Here is a 17,665-nt window from a genome sequence, read left to right on the forward strand (position 1 = left end):
ACTTGTTGAATAACATAATATTGCATCTCTTCTTCATCACATCTGATCAATATTTGATCATTGGATAAATCATTTTCTTGATTATTCAAAGATGGAGATAGTAATAATGTATCAATACAATTTCCCATGATCAATTGCGTGAAAGTTGAAAAAAATAAATTAAGAGTTATTTTACAAAGGACTATCTATATTTATAGTATTGTCATAGTGAAAAATAATATTGAAACGTGCAGGCCACCTTTAAGAGCTTCCTAAAGGCAAATTTAAGTTAATAAATTTGTGCAACCATGCATATTTTAAGGAACTAGGAACTAGTCGTAGTAACGGAGCCAAGATTTTCATTAAAGGGGATTAGAATATCAAAAAGTATATATATATAAAAAAAAAAAACTAGGAGATTTAACATACACTATAGTTGAATCTCCCTATAACAATTATTCTCTATAACAACAATTTACTATAACGGACAAGTTTTCTTTGGAATCCACTTTCATATCATTTCTTTTTTTGCTTTTTCATGATCTTGGAGTTGACCTTTGACTTTCACGTTCTCATTGAGTAGAATATTCAGAGAATAATTACTTTAAAAAAGCTAATTATTAGAGTATATACTATACATTATACTATTATTTCCTACTTGGCAAAAGTCAGTATAACCTAGTATTTTTTTAATACACAGTGTTAAAATTTACTAAAATTTTAACCACAAATTAAATTTGAACCTATAATCTCAAAAGTATAAAAAGTTCAATGCTAAAATCATTGAAAATTGAACCCGTTTGAAATTAGGTAAAAGTATTATAAATCAAAATAATTGATAATTTAAAATATTTAAAAAATGTATGAAAAAATCATGATCAAAGAAAAACCTATGTCTACTATACTAAAAATGGATTTCCATTTTTATTTATCCAATTTGAAAAATCAAGAGATAATTTCCTACTCTATACCTATTTTGTCCTTATTATTAAGTACTTGTTAATTTCAATTTATTTTTCAACAAGTGAGATGACATATATTAATAATTAGGAGTACTTATATAGTAAATTTATTATTCTATTTATTGATCGTTAAGATGTATGTCAAGTCAATCATGGACAAGTAAATATAGACGGAGAGTATCATTATTCACACTCAAGCTTAATAAGACATATACTAAAAGGTGAAACGACAATAGAAACAACATAGGTACATGTATGGAGAACAAAGTGGAAAATAAATATATAATCGAAGATATATCATACAACAAATTATTATTTTAAAAAGGGCAATGATTAGTGAAGTACTTTTATAAAATCATTAATCAAATGGTATAACAAATTACTATATATAATATAACAAGACAGTTCACCATCTATCAGGTCACCTACTTATTATTCTCTTTCTGCACTTTTTTTCATTAAAATAAATCTATATACCTTGTATACATCGTATTTGGTACTATTATTTTAATGAATACAATAATAATACAGAAAATAGACATTCACGTGGAGCCCAAAACTTTGTTCTGGACTCTTTTAGAAGCCCAATAAAGAAGTAGAAAGTAGGCCCATTTAAGTGACCCACAATGATTTGGGTCACATTACATAATTGTGCATCCTTGACCATTTTCTTCATTATAGTAATCATTGTTCACATAACAACCCTTTCCATAGCTAGATGGGCCAGGCACAGGCCCAGGCCCAGGCCCAGGCCCATATCCATACAAGTAGTTACCGTAGTATGGGGTGGGCTGTGGGGGTACCGGTGTTCCGAAATACTGATAACACGGGCCACCGGTATAGTAACATTGCCCGCAACCACATCCAGGTGTTGCTTGCGGGTACCCTTGAACTGGTGGCATCATCATCATCATTGGTTCAGATATCCACGGTGTTGCCACCATTGCAGCTATAGGACCATCCTTGGGCTTTTCGGGATCTTTGGGCTTGTCCTTGGGCTTATCAATTACCGTCGGCTTTTCTTGTCCTTTGGGTTTTTCGGGCTCTTTCACTTTGTCCTTGGGCTTTTCGGGCTCTTTTGCTTTATCCTTGGGCTTTTCGGGCTCTTTTGCTTTATCCTTGGGCTTCTCAGGCTCTTTAGGCTTCTCAAAGGTGACTTTCTTCTCTGGTTCCTTGGGCTTCTCGGGCCCTTTGGGCTTTCCGGGCTCTTTGATCTCAATGCTCTTGATTGCTTTTCCTCCTTTACAACACAATTTATCACGAATCCTTTCAGGACTACAACACACTACGACAATGGTGATAGTATTAGCTTTCTCATCATACATCTGATCTCGAACCTCTGCAATCCAAATCGTTTTAACATTAAATACACAAAAAATAATCTTGAAAATAACATAGATAACGTGATCTAACATGTAAAGGTAATTTGATTGGAAAAAGAGACTCACGAGGCATTTTGCACAGAATTTTCTTGGCCTTCTTGTAGCAGCAAGGGCACTGAAGATCAACCTTTAGTACCATTATAGTGGTCTGTAGAGAAATTAACAAAAAGAATTGTAAGGTTATTTCCTTATTGGTAAAAACAAAACAAAAGAAGAAAAATTCAATGATTACAACTTTAAATTATTGTGTTATACTATTATCTATCTGTGTTTTAATTTATCTGTTAAAGTTTGACTGGCCACGATGATTAAGCAAAAGCATATGAATATTTTTATTTATGATATAAATTATTTATGTCACTATAATCATCTCATTAGAATATTAAGTTAAATTATTCTTCAATAAAAAAAAATAAGACCAAAATACCCTAAAGATTCGAAATAAGATAACTTTGCCCTGTGTTTCGTTTTTTTGAATAAAAATATCATTATAATGTTAGTCAAAATAGTTCAAAAATACCCTATCTACAAGCCTAATTACCTCAAAAAGTATCTTCTCACTAACAATTAGAACAACCAAAACAAGTGAAAAATGATCAATTTTACCTGTGTACAATCCCAAATAGAACAATTTTATCACATATAGAAAAAAGTAATATTTCTTAGACAGACTAAAAAAAATAACATCACATAGGAATAACTTATAAACTTGTAGACGGGAGCGGAGCCGGTTCACCCGAGCACATTTCGATTGAAAATTATATTATTTATACATAATTAAAATAATTTTTCATATATATATATATAGTAGATGTCGAAGCTCATTCAACAGGTTTATGTGTCTACTCTTTATATTTTGAATTTTCTTGATGAAAATTCTGACTTCGCTACTGCTGAGAGAGAAAGAGAAGAACAAAACTATACAAACTAAAGTTGATTAAAAAGCAAACATTACCTTCTCTTTGTGATCACCACCCATTGCTAAGAATTGAAATTAGAAAGGAAAAGAAATGATTAATTTTCTTGTGATATACAAGAAAAAATTTGAGAAGGAAAGAGAGAATGAAGGAGCAAAAAAGAGTGTGGTATTAATAGTATGAAAGAGGGAAAAAGGCTAAGTGTGTGATGAGATGTTAGGAGGAAAATTGAAGGAATTTGTTGAAATTCATGATATTATTGATTTGATTGTCTGGTGTCTAGCTTGCTAGTTGTTGATTGCTGACTATATACTCTTTGTTTGCATGTGCTGGATTTGATTGGCACACCTCACCTATCCATTTTCTTTAACTTTTTTCAAACCTAAACATTAATAGTAGGATGGGTGGGGGCGGAGCTAGGTAGAAACGAGGGATTCAGATAAATTTCTTTTGATAAAAAAATACATTATTTATATATAGTTAAAACTGTTTTTGTATATATATAGAGGAGATGTTCAACTCTTTTGATTTCTTTTTATATTTTTTAAATATTTTTAAAATTATTATAGTGAAAATTCTGATTTTGCACTAGAAATATTAGTTAGTGATAATCACTTCTATAAGGCACTTATGTGTTGGTATTTGGATTAACTTATGTGTGCACTTTATTTGACTATTTCCACCACTACAAATAGTGAAGAATTCTATATATCAAAGTTTGAATCCAATTAAGGAAATAATAGATTTTCTCAGTCCTATACTAACTGTCATGTTTCGCTTCTTTAAATTTAAATTATATAAGTTGGCCAATATTAATTTTTAAAATTTATATATATTTATCAAATTGATATGACAAAATTGCAACCAGTAGTCTTTTTTTTTTGTATAATCTTTGAATATTTATATTTTAACTGTAAAAAATATTGAATTGATCTAATTTAATTTAACTTTAAAAATTAATCAAATTAACTTTTGAAAAGGAAACATGACAACTAATATGATGCCGAAAATAGTATAATTTGCTTTTGTTAAAATGACAAATCAGCAATGAATTATAAAAAAATATTTAACAATAAATTAGTAACTAATTTTATAGCTAATTCTTATTATTTTATATTTTTATAATGTAAGAAAAAGTAAAGAATAGAGTAGGAAGTGGTTTTGGTTTGGTTAGTGCAATAATAGAAGATGTACCCCACATGGCAGGTATGCTTAACCCATGTTATTTGTTGACTAATTACATGAGAAAATCTCCTATGATTAATTAAAATTTGAATAAAATAATCTAATTTTACAAACATCTTTGATATTTTATTTATGTTTTTTTGTAAAATAAATTATATAATTAAATAATATTTGTAATGAAAAATAAAATCGATTTTAATATTTACTCTAATAAATAAAATTTAACCTGTTATAAAAAGTTGTTTGCATTTTTTCTTCGATAGTAAGCCTTTGTTTATTATGACATGGATTTCTTTAGAAATAATTTTAGTATTACTAGTTAATATTTAGGTGTTATTTTCACCATTTTCAAGCGTGCTTATCTTGAATTATTTTTTTCTCACAAAATTTTCCTCGAATCTATTTTCTTGAAAAAATAAGTAGTTTTTTTAAAAATTTTTGATATTTGGTAGGCAAGTAAAAATTATTAACTCAATAACATTTTAGATATAATTTAGATAAATATTATGTATTCGGGTGTGGGATGAGTCAATTCAAAGTGTCAGAGTAGGAATGAGACAATCAGCGTATAATATCATTTATAAAATTTGTTTTCCCTTCTTTTTACTACGATAGCTAATTTTTAAAGGAACTTATTTCCACGAGTGAAAATATTTTTAAAATATAAAAATAATTTTTTTAAAGAAAAACTCATAATTTTTTTTCCCTCCTCATAAATTCCAAAAATGTCATTCTCATCTCTTTCCTCCAACATCAAAAAACTTCTAGTGGTTTTTATTGGTTTGAATTAGATAGATATAATACGTAACCAATGACCATATATAGTCCATAGAATTTTAATATTAAACTTCTCTTCCATATATATGATAATAACCCTAAAGAATAGATTACGACATTTGGGCCCCTATTATTTAGCCATTCAAACACTTGGAACGTCCAAATTCTGGCCCCCATGGTACAAAATTCTGGAATTTTGTATCATTAAATCAATGAACGTCTGTAGGGTAAGATAGGGACATAAGATATATAATCGGTGACGGAGTTAAAATTTTTAATAAAATGTAAAAATATATCAACAATGAAGGATATTTAATTGGACCCCCCCCCCCCCCCCCCCCCCCCTTGTTTTTTTTTAAAAATCTTTAGTTCCATGTGAAGTAGTGCAGACACTAATAATTTTTTTAAAATAAATTTAATTTTTATATATCAACAATGTAATTTTTCTATCTTATTAAGTTAAGTAATCTACGATAACATGATAACATGAAATTAATTAATCTATATCAACCACATGGCTTTAATTTGTTAGTTATGCACATCCTTATCTTATTGCTAAAGAAAGATGGCAAAACGTTACTATAGGTCACTCAATTAACATGGTGGTTGACTTATTTTCGTATAATAAATGTAACGTAAAAATTCATTAAAAGAGAATTATTTTAATAACAATAACATATTTAATGATCAAATTTTATAAGTGAGGTATGGACACTAATCACTATGGAGTGTATCTGTGTATATGAAGGTTGAGAGGTTATGTTGCTTAGTTTTCGATAGACTCTTAGTTTAAATAAAGCAGATTTAAAAATATAATTATGATAATTACAAAGTCATATTAAAAAAAATGAATAAAGTAATAGTAACAGTAAAAAATAATACAATAATATTTTCTATCTAAAAAAAAATTCTCTATTTTCTTAGCTTAAATTCAAGATGTCTAATTAAATCCTACCCCACAACCCTATTTCACTAGTTGGAATCAACAAAAAAACAAAGATCTAATAAATTATCACACCTAACATATATAACAAATTTAATTAAAAGACGCTTTTCTATTAATATATATAGGTGAAAATTGAAATGCATGAATAACGCACGTAATGCAAGGAAAATTTCATATTCAAATTTATTTATTTTATTTTTTATTCGATGTTCGATATTTATTATAGGGTCTAATTAATTTAAATTTGTGTCGAAAAGTCTCAAATCAAAGGGTAAAAGGCTATCTGCTTAAGACAATTTCATACTCAAGACTTGAATCAGAGACCTGAGATTCACCATTCCACCATATTTTTTTATGGTTAAACTGGACTATTTTAATACCTATGTTTTGAATTTAATTTAAATCATAGAGATGAAAAGTACCATTTATATATTTAGAGAATTAATCAAAATAAATGCTCTATCAAGGATCCTTCAAAGGACAAAAACCTAATAAATTAAAGTGACTTAAAAAAGACATAAAATATTATTGTAAACAAGTTCTCTGAATATTTTTTTCCCACTCCTTTTGGTTGGCAATGTACTTTAAATTTGATGTCGGCATCTCTTTTACTAATAAAATATTTGATTTGTAGTTCATTATAAAAGATATTTAAATTATATAGCTTATTCATAAAAAACTACAATAATATATTCAACATAATTTTATAAGTGGAGAAAAAATAAAATATATGTAAACATTATTCTTAACTTTTTTATGAGGTAAAGAGGTTATTACTTATTGACACTTGACTAAAAAAATATATTAATGAAAGTACAATGGAAAAAAAATATAACGATCAAATAGTAAGATATAAAAGCAAATGTGAATTAGTAAAAACAAATAAACTTGAAAATAATCAAAATGTTTATTAGATCATTTTTCTTATATTTGGTCCAACTTGTGTGTGTAATATTTGACTAATAATTTATTTTTTTTTCTGTCGGTGCGTCTGCATCTAAAATTACAATTTTCTTTTTTTTCCTTTATCAACATTAGTTCAATGATTGGTACATGACTAGAAATTCACTTATTGTTCTAATAATAAAATCTTGAACTAAAATACTGAAATAAATAAATTGAAAATTAATTTGCTATGAACTTTATCGCTAATTTATTTGTAACTAACAAAATTTTACGGTAATTCATTGTTAATCTATTGCTAATAAAATTAACGATTGATTTTATTATTTAGCTATGAAATTTATATATCGCTAATTCTTATATTTTATATAATAACCAAGAGAATTGTAGTTTTTTTGTCTCAAGTTCGATATGATTTATTATTTTTCTAAATCAGCTACCGTTAATCGTCTTGGTAAGTTATTATTGTACCAACAAACTAATAAGACAAGAACCCCTTCTTAGCATCCATTTTAGGTTGTTGTACACCTCCCAAAAGGTTGGTAGGGAAATGAGCCAAATATTTTGTTTTTCCAACCAAATACCTTTGCTTGGAAACAAAGGAAAGATAAATGGAGGGAAACTAGAAAAAGTTATAAGGTAAAATGAGTAAAAACACCAAAAGATTTAACTATCCAAAATTGTTTTATTAAAAGATTTAGGACATGTTTGGAAGGTTACATTATATTGTAATTAAATGTGGATGTAACAATATAGTTTGGCTTGCTAAGTAAATAACTTATAATATAGATATTCATAAAAATGGTCCAGGCTTTTGAAATGATAAGACCACAAAAAATAAAAAGAGAGTCTTTTAAATAACCAAGATAACATAAAATTCAAATTCTTTTATCTTCGTCATCAAAATATTTTATTTGCGAAATTTTTTTCATCCCGAAATTGATTTTTTGTCCTCTACTGATTCATCCAATCAACATTACTATAGATATTTGTACATAAGCAATAAAATTTATAAAATAAACAAATTTAATCAAAATAGAAGTTTTATTTTTTGGGGGATAATTTTGTAAGACAGTTTCGTAGAGGAACTTAGTGTCATTCTTATGGTAATGCCTAGGTGCCTTAGCTAATGTCGAGTTAACAAATATACCCACAAAATAGTTGAAGCAAATTCTATTAAAATTATATTACGAAAACCAAATAAATTATTATAATTACTATATTATATAATTACTCCTTTCCATTTATTTTTGGCTGTCATAGTTTCCTTTTTAAGAGTCAAACGCTATGAATTTTGATTAGCATTTTAAGATGTATTTTTTCATCATATTAATATGGAAAAAAATGCAATTTATAATACTTTTTATATAGTTTTTGAATATCTAAATTTTTATTTTAAAATATTAAATTAATGAGATCTAATATAGCTTTAAAATTTAATTAAATTAACTCTTAAAAAATATAATATGACAATTAAAAAAGAACGAAGCGAGTACTAGGGTAGTTGCACAATTTAATAAGTACACCTTAGCTTCCAAATAGGAAATATCTACTTTCCAAATTTGGTGTCAAATTCTATTGGGCTCACAATCAGTATACCATGTGATGGCAGGCCCATTAGTACCATATACATAGCCCATAATAGGGGAGACACAAAGATAAGAAAGTGACTTGTCCAATTTTAATTGTCCAATATGAAAATTTTGCATATGCTTTCCAACTTTATTTAACTAAATTTAATTGGACACATAGTGTAAAATATTAATTTAACTTATATATTATGTTAGTAAAAAAGGAATATTTAAATAATGACATACTACGTAAACATGTCATTTAATTTAGTCTCAGCTGATATCTATATCTTTCAATTTTGGATGTGTACAAGTAGACATTTAAACCTGTATAAAATTGAACAAGTAATGTCACGACTATCAACTGAAAAGTTCCATTGGATACATAAAATAAACTGCAAAAACAACCATTCAACGCGTCTTTCTAATGCATCTATTAACTTGGCTCATTATTCGTACGTTAAAGAGCATCTAACATAAATCATCCCTTCATATCTTCAATTCCATTATTTTAAGAAAAAAATAAAATAAATACTATACTACGACAATTTCTCTCCCTTCTTAGTCCTCTTGAAAACTCCTAGCTAGTGTGGCGACTCACGCCTAACAATCGATAAGTTCCACCCGACCAACGTCTTATAGTAAAATAAATTAAAAAAGCAATAATTCAACGCCTATTTGCTCTGAATCTACTAACTTGACGCATTCTCCATAGATTAAAGAGAATTTAACGTAAATTGGCCTATTATATCTCAATCTCATTATTTTAAAAGAAAAGGAAAATAGAATTCAAATACAAAACACCTTAATTACAAAAGTACAAATTTTTGAAATGGAATTTTAGGGTACATAACATATCCAGCAGACCAGCAGTAGTTAGTTATTATATCTAGTCAATATCAAAAGGGCAAAAAAACATGGTGTTTAATAGGAACAGTATGTAAATATTGACTGGTTGTACGTGACCAAAAAAGAAAAAGAAAAAAAGGACTGGTAGTAAATATTATGAAGGACAAATTATTAGACGCTGAGTCAGCAAAAATGACCACTGTACTGTATGTCTCTGAATTATATCCTGCAATTAATAAACTATCGTGTGGGTGTGTTCGGTACTGGGAAAAATATTTTTTATTAAAGATTTTTTTAAAAAAAATTTATAGTGTAAAATAATTTTTAAATATTTGAATGAATATAAATCATTTCATTAAGGATAAAAAAATAATTTTAAAGTAAAATTATTTTTAATTATAATAAGATGACATTTTTAGGGGACGAACTAAAAAGAAAATAATGACACATAAAATAGAATATTAGAATTAAATAATTTTCTATATTTGTATATAAAAATATAGACAAATACAATAAAAAGTGGGGTAGGAGTGTGAGGGGGATGATACAATCAATGTAAAATATAATTTATAAACTTTGGTTTTTTCTACTTTTATTAGAGAAAACATTTTCCTATAGAGAATATTTTTTTAAAATTTCAAGTAATCAAACATGAAAAAATTAAAAAAACGCTTACTCAAAAATATTTTCCTCCGTACCAAACATGCACAATACACTATATCATATTCATTTTCAGTGGCTAAATACTTAAGCGCACAAAGTATTTACATCAAAATCAATTTAAGTTATCATAATAAAATAATATAATAGAGAGAAATATACATTAATTTAAGATAATTAAGTGATAATTATAGATATTCAAATAAATTTACCTAGCTCTCTCTCTATATATATATCTCTATCTAGAGAGTGTATACTTTTAAATAAGGAAAAAAGAAGAGGAGCTTTTCATTTACTTTGTTTATACATTAAAAATCAACAGTTTGTTGGAGCTTTTTGACTACATGGGTGAGGTATGTTCAAACACTCAAAAATACAATAATTCAATTAAATTTTATTTTTCTTACTTTCATAGTTTTTAACGTAAACTATTCAATATTTAAATTTTATGAATTTTAGTTCGTGATATGTATAAAATTCATTTTTTGCATTTTTTAGTGATTTTTGTAACGTATACAAAAATTAAGTCAAAACTACTGAATTCAGATGAATTCTTAATAGATACACAAAATCTATTCTTAATAACTATTTCTCTCTCTATATATATATTTAGAGAAATATTTTTAAAGAAGGAAAAAAGGGAAGGACTTTTCATTTACTTTAATTTGTTCATTGAAAATCAAGAGTTTGCTGGAGTTTTTTTGACTACATGGCTGAGGTATGTTCAAACACTCAAAAAAAAGTACATTCAAAAATCTATAAATAAATGTAATTTTTGTTTTGTTTAGTTTCATATGTATATATATATACAGCATGTTAATGGAGAATAATGATATATATAGTGTAAGTATCTTGTATACAAATAACAATGGGCGATATATTCGAGATTTGAATTTTATGAGTTTGAGTTTGAATTTGAATTTTATTATTTTTCTACTTGTTTTACTGAATTTTTTAATCAAGAATCTTGCACGCTATTGAAAATGACGGATAAAAGATTTGAACTTCTATGATTTTTGAGTTCAAAATTTATTATTTATACTTGTTTAATGAGTTTTGTAGCAAGAATGTTGTACGATAATAAGAAAGATGTATTCAAAATTTGAACTTTACAAGTCAGAATTCAAACTTTGTACTTATTTACCAACTTTCGTTACACAAATATAGAATTTGAACTAAAATTATTAAATTCAGATGAACCCCATTAGATAAACACACTACATTTATCCATGACAAAGAACCTATGCATACTTTTAATCCTCTTTGATAAAAAAAGGGTGTATTCTTTAATTCCCATTTTTAATCAATTCTTTTTTTTGTATGTGTATAATTTTGTTAGGAAAAGGAGAACAAAGGGGAGGAGGTAAAAAAGGAGGAGGAAAAGAAAGAAGAAGTAGAGGAAAAGAAAGAAGATGAAATTCAAGAAATTGTGCTCAAAGTTGATATGCATTGTGAAGCTTGTGCAAGAAAAGTTGCTAGATCCCTCAAAGGTTTTCAAGGTATTTTAATTTCCTTAATTAATAATTCCCTCTTTTAATAAAATAATAATTAACTATAATGAGTGAATTAGTTAAATGACATTAATAGTCAGAAAAATGTCCCATTGTATCCCTAATATTATTCAAAATTGCTCACTTAAGATGTTATATGTTACACTTTTGATCTATTTATATTCTTGTCGTTAGCAAATTGTATCGGAGTTACCCATGCTATTATTTGATCATTATTGTGAATTGATTGAACTTCACGTGTTTTTAGAGAAGAGGTTTAAATTTATCTTTCAATTTTTAATAATGGTTTAAAATCTAAACAAGATTGTTTTTTAATCGCAACGATAGAAAAAGAATAAAAAGTCAGAAATTCCGCATATTTTGACCAATTCAAGGTGAAAAATGGGGTTGCTCCCTCGTTCACTTTCTTACTTCACCTTGTGGACTTGGCCTACTTGAACTAACAACCATGCTAGCAAGCGCTTCCGCTTCGCACCGAACTCTAAGCGCTAGTTGACCCTAGTGTCAAATTTCCCCCTTTTTGTGATAATATAAGATTTAACTATATCGTCAGTGAATTTAGTTAAATTCTATTTCTTTTAAAAAAATAATCTAAAATATTCTTTCTGATTGAAGATGATATATTAAGACTTCATTAATTTATTCTATTTCCTATCTCATAATCACGTTTTTCAATTCAACTATTCATTAATGAATTCTTGAACAATGCAGACAATAAACAAAGCTTAAAATATATAACAAAGACGCAAAAAAAGGACAATGTGATGTATAAAATATTCTGCGTTAATAAAATTCAGAGAAGGGTCACCATGATGCATAAGACCTACAAATATTAGTAACTGCTTTCACAAGTCTCATGAAAACAACTTTAAAGTTATTCCAAGGCTCTCGTTCATATTAAACAATCTTATATTCAACTTTAATTTGTTGGAATATTATAATATTCTTTTCTTTTTGTATTCATATGGTAAAAAGAAAAAAAAAGTCTTTTGAGCATATATAGATATTTTTTTTCGATTTTTTGAATTTATTTATGGTAAATGAAACAGGAGTGGAGGAAGTAACGGCAGATTCTAAGGCTAGCAAAGTGGTGGTAAAAGGAAAAAATGCAGATCCTCTCAAAGTGTGTGAAAGAATTCAAAAAAAAAGTGGTAGAAAAGTGGAATTAATTTCACCTTTGCCAAAGCCACCAGAAGAAATTAAAAAAGATGAAAAGAAAGAGGAATTGCCCAAAGAAGAGAAGAAAGATGAGGTAAATATTTATTATTGTTTAATTGATCGTAAAGTTATTTTTGTGTGATTTATATATTTTAAGTTTGAGTCATGAAATTAATTATTAATAAATGCTTGTGTCAGGATAAACTGACTACATTATATTGGACTACATTATATTGATTTGAAATACGATTCTTCTCTAAATTTTGTGTATGCTTCGTGCACCAAATCATCCTAATTAATTAGTAGAGTTATTTTCGTGTGATCTATATATTCTGAGTTTGACTCATGAAATTAATTATTGATAAATGTTTGTATTAGGATAAATTGACTACCTTATATTGGTTTGGGGGACACTCTTCTCTGAATTTTGTGTATGCTTCGTGTACCAAATCATCCTAATTAATCATTAGTCAAGATTCAAAAATACATAGGGTATGTGTCGAATTTTTCAAAAATAATATTCTTTTGAAAATACGATAATATTTTTGAAAATTTCTATTTAGAATTTGATTTTTTTTTATAAAAAAGTATTTTGATACACTTCTTTATTTTATTATTATGAGAATCAATCCTACTACTTTTGATTAAGGTGATTCCATGCTTGGAAAAAAAATTGAGGCGTGTTGTCCAAATTATCAATTCGATACTAGATGTAGCCCTTATGCTATATTTTTGTTCAATTTAATACGAATATTATAGAAATATTTTTGAATAATTTGAACAAATATATGGTGTAGTATTATTTATCCTTTTTGTGAAAAGGCAACACAATAAATTCTTTTTACAAATATAGAATTAATAGAGCAGCCACAGCTTACGACTGTTGTTTTCTTGCTGACAATGAAAGCAATAGAACAAACAGTATTTACAGTAAAAAGTTTAGCAAAAAAGACAAGCCTCTGAGTACCCACTGGGATAGTAAGGGGAGTGGGATGGGAGGGCACACTATACAATGTGATTAAAAGGGTATATGAATCTGTGGTTCTCCAATTGCCATATAAAATTATATAGACACATAAGTTAAGAGAGAAAACAATTTTTTTAAAAATTTGTGATTTTATTTTTTGTTTTCTATTCGGTATTTAATATTTAGTATTTATTTTGAGGTTCAAACAAATCTTAATTTATGTTGCATAAGACCTGTTAAAGGTGGTGACTCTCATTGATATAGATATGATTTTCATTAAGATAGTTCATCATTTTTACTATATGGTAAAAAGAATTTAATTTTTTTTATGTATAAAGTGATTTTTCAACAAAGAAAGTTCGGATGAACCTTCTTCCTTCCCTCTAGCTCTACCGCTTACAATGCTTTAGATTGAAACTCATATCTCTAGTTTAGGATGGAAAAATCATATTAATTCAAGGGCGGAGGTAGAAGTCTGGAGATGTTCTATCGAACTTAATACCTTTTACTTAAACAATACATTTGTTTTTAAAAAAAATATTAAATGTACACAAATATTAAATTTAGAACTCAATTATTATCATTTGAAGTCTTCATTCTAATATTCAAAATCTATAAAGTTGAAATCATGACTCAGTACTACAATCCTTAGTACTAGTAAACTTATGATCCTAAACTTGTCATTAACAAAAAAATTAAATTAGAACATTATTTTTGTAAATTTTAAAATTATTATTATTATTATTATTATTATGTGAAAAAGAAAATAGGATTAAGAAGTGTAGCTGGCTACTCTGCCACACTGCCATATAAAATCTTGAAATGGGGCCTATGAGTGATTCACGGGACTGACATTTCAATATTTTGTACTATTATGATATAATATATAGTTATGCACAACATTATAAAATAACAATCCCAAGATACCAACTTAAGATAAGATGACAGGAAAAAACTGCTTAGAATTATGTGATCAACTTTTATTTTTACTAATAAAGAAAATCTTGACAATAGTTGGTATTAGTCGTGCTAATATAAAATTTTGAATTCGTCTCTAAGTGGGACGATGTTGTTTCAAGGAGGATTGAGGGATCGTGAAACATAATCAGTTAGGATTTATATAGCAGATAGTACGCTATTTGGAATAAGGCGTAATTATTGTTGCTGTCATGTAGCATTTGAACTTACGACTTATAATAATTTTTGAAACACATTAAAGAGATTCATAATTCAAAACATATACAAAGTCTAGTTCCCTCCTATTTATGCAATATAATTTTTAACAAAAGTCAAATATATAGCTCAACCTTGCGCCGTATTCCAACTTGTTTGAGACTGATCGAGACGTAGTTATTTGTATTATATAGTATTGATGTTGCATTTTATTTCTTCAAGTGCAAATCATAGTTGTTCTGTCTTGTTGGATCTATATATATATTTTCTCTTGTCATTCCATTCTTTCACAATATTATAACTAGTCTCTCTATACGTGCATTAACGCGTCAATGTCATATGTTTTTCACATAATCGTCAGCCTCCTCCAGTCATAACAGTGAAGATGACAGTTCAGATGCATTGTGATGCATGTGCACAGGTACTGCAGAAACGAATCCGGAAAATACGAGGTACTAGTCAATTCATGTTGAATCCTTACATTTGTAACGAACTTGCAAATGCACATATCAAATACATCATTATGCATTATAGTAACAAACTTGTATGCTGACAGCCAACGTAAAACTACTCAATTCATGTTGAATCCTTACATTTGTAACGAACTTGCAAATGCACATATCAAATACATCATTATGCATTATGGTAACGAACTTGTATGCTGACGGTCAACGTGAAACTAGTCAATTCATGATTAATCCTAACATGTGTAACGAACTTGCAAATGCACATATCAAACATATCATTGTGCATTATGATAAACCAACGTATATGCTTACGACCAACATAAAACTAGTCAATTCATGTTGGAATCCTTACGTTTGTAATAAACTTGCAAATGTGCATTATGGTTATAACGAACTTGTTGGGTGATAACCAGTGTAAAACTAGTCAATTTATGTTAAATCCTTATATTTGTAACAAACTTGCAAATGCACATATCAAATATAATATAGTGCATTATTATAACCAACTTCTATGCTGACAGTCAGCGTAAAACTAGTCAATTCATGTTTGAATCCTCAATTTTGTAACAAACTTGCAACAGGTGTTGAATCTGTAATGACAGACCTAGGAAACAATCAAGTTGTAGTAAAAGGTGTCGTTGATCCAGAGAAGTTGGCAAACGACGTGTATAAGAGGACAGGGAAGCAAGCTATAGTAGTGAAGGAGCAAGAGGTAAAAAAGGAAGAAGAGAAGAAAGAAGAAGAGAAAAAAGTGAAAGAAGAAGAAGAAAAGAAAGGTAATGAAGAAGAAAAAGGCACAGAGGAAGATGATAAGACAACAACAGATATCAAGAAAAGTGAATATATGCATCAAAGGGACAACCTTTTCATGGAGTATGCTAATTATCCCCCTCAGATTTTCAGTGATGAAAATCCTCATGCTTGCTTTGTCATGTAACCTTTTCGGTTACTCAGTATCATCAGTGGCGTAATCAGAATTTCAATTTCATTGCATGTGGCACAATTTTCAATATGTTCTAGTCTAGTATATGCTAATAAAGATTTATTAAATTGGCTATTTGAGAGATTTTTCTCTATCCAATAATTTTGGTGTTTTGGTGCTATTAGTTGTTGAACAAGATGTACATACTTTAAAAGTTTTAAACTTTTGAGCTTATGGTGATAATGTTTATCTCTCCCTATTGAATGTTTATATATAACTTTTGCTACCTTTTCAAAGTTTGCATATCTGTTGAATTTCCTTTAACGTCTTTATATGTTTACATCTTTATATTTTGAATTTCTTTAGTGAAAGTTTTGAATCCAGCATTAAGGAGTGCTGGATTATGAGTTTTGAACTTGTCATTAATGTCATAAATATCCTACTATAAATACGTAGTCGAACAAAAGCTATTTGGTTGTTCAAACAGTACCTAATACAACCTTTTTGAGTGAATCGAGAAATAGATTTGATTGTCATCTTTTAAATATATATCAAACATTGCATTCTCTGGATAATTCAAATCATTGCAGATCTCCCAGTGTCAGTGTCACGCCCGGGGAGGGTACCCTAGACGTGACCGGCACTCAGAAACCATTTCTAGCTCCCAAGCGAACCACTTAACCTGATCACACATCCGTTCATTCAATCAATTAGCGGAAGACTTTAAATAAAGAGGTAATTAAGTGGGCAAATCTCAATCAATAATCTAACTCGAAAAATAAAGGCCATGGGCCAACAAATCGAACTTCAATCTATGTCGTTAAATAGTTTGACAAGAACAATTCAAGAAATTAAAATACTCAATCGACACATCACTATCTAGTCTATGAAGTCTCTATCACTACTATCTAATTGGTGTCAATAACAGGTTCATGTCTACCTCAAATCAAAATAAAAAGGACTAAACTCAACGCAAGAATAACATAAGTGGTGTCTTCCGAATGTAGGGGAGGACTCACCAATAAGCTGAGTGTGAATAGATCCTCAATGGTGCGCCTATTGATGATATCTTAAACTTGTCTCTGCATCATGAAACGATGCAGGTCCAAATGGACGTCAGTACGTGGAATGTACGAGTATGTAATATGGCAGAATGAAACAATACCGGTTCAAATATCTCAAGTCATAAAGATAAGAGATACTCAATCAAGGTGTCATAAGTCTAAAGTAAGAACACAGTTTAGACAGAGACCAATCATATACAATCCAATTCAATCACATACAATCCGATCCAATCCAATCATATACAATCCGATCCAATCCAATCATAGACGAT

The 17,665-nt window shown here is 28.3% G+C and overlaps 2 protein-coding genes across 3 annotated transcripts; one reads left to right on the forward strand and one right to left on the reverse strand.

Moving 5' to 3' along the window:
* Positions 1-1,274: 1,274 nt before the first annotated feature.
* LOC129870637 (protein PYRICULARIA ORYZAE RESISTANCE 21-like) lies at positions 1,275-3,516 on the reverse strand. The gene is made up of 3 exons (XM_055945464.1): positions 3,279-3,516; positions 2,390-2,471; positions 1,275-2,280 (listed from the first exon to the last, which is right to left on the reverse strand). Exons 1-3 carry the CDS (start codon positions 3,300-3,302, stop codon positions 1,583-1,585), a joined length of 804 nt encoding a protein of 267 aa, XP_055801439.1. The 5' UTR covers positions 3,303-3,516; the 3' UTR covers positions 1,275-1,582.
* Positions 3,517-10,375: 6,859 nt separating this feature from the next.
* LOC129871576 (heavy metal-associated isoprenylated plant protein 7-like) lies at positions 10,376-16,588 on the forward strand. Of its 2 annotated transcripts, none has more exons than XM_055946531.1 (5): positions 10,376-10,484; positions 11,471-11,630; positions 12,692-12,894; positions 15,302-15,392; positions 15,989-16,588. In XM_055946531.1, exons 1-5 carry the CDS (start codon positions 10,476-10,478, stop codon positions 16,342-16,344), a joined length of 819 nt encoding a protein of 272 aa, XP_055802506.1. In that variant the 5' UTR covers positions 10,376-10,475; the 3' UTR covers positions 16,345-16,588. The 2 variants fall into 2 exon arrangements, with proteins under 2 accessions (XP_055802506.1, XP_055802507.1); XM_055946532.1 differs by lacking the exon at positions 10,376-10,484 and adding an exon at positions 10,751-10,849.
* The last annotated feature ends 1,077 nt before the right edge of the window (positions 16,589-17,665 follow it).

This window comes from Solanum dulcamara, chromosome 10 (genome assembly GCF_947179165.1).
Source record: "Solanum dulcamara chromosome 10, daSolDulc1.2, whole genome shotgun sequence".
Taxonomy (NCBI): Eukaryota; Viridiplantae; Streptophyta; class Magnoliopsida; order Solanales; family Solanaceae; genus Solanum; species Solanum dulcamara.

Excerpts from the sequence above, each read along its gene's own strand:
- LOC129871576 (XM_055946531.1), top strand. Across the intron at positions 11,631-12,691 it reads ATCCCTCAAAGGTTTTCAAG|GAGTGGAGGAAGTAACGGCA; the intron begins GTATTTTAATTT and ends TAAATGAAACAG. Across the intron at positions 15,393-15,988 it reads ACGAATCCGGAAAATACGAG|GTGTTGAATCTGTAATGACA; the intron begins GTACTAGTCAAT and ends AACTTGCAACAG.
- LOC129870637 (XM_055945464.1), bottom strand. The coding sequence starts at position 3,302 with ATGGGTGGTGATCACAAAGAGAAG. Across the intron at positions 2,472-3,278 it reads GTGGTGATCACAAAGAGAAG|ACCACTATAATGGTACTAAA; the intron begins GTAATGTTTGCT and ends ATTTCTCTACAG. Across the intron at positions 2,281-2,389 it reads AATTCTGTGCAAAATGCCTC|AGGTTCGAGATCAGATGTAT; the intron begins GTGAGTCTCTTT and ends TTTGGATTGCAG.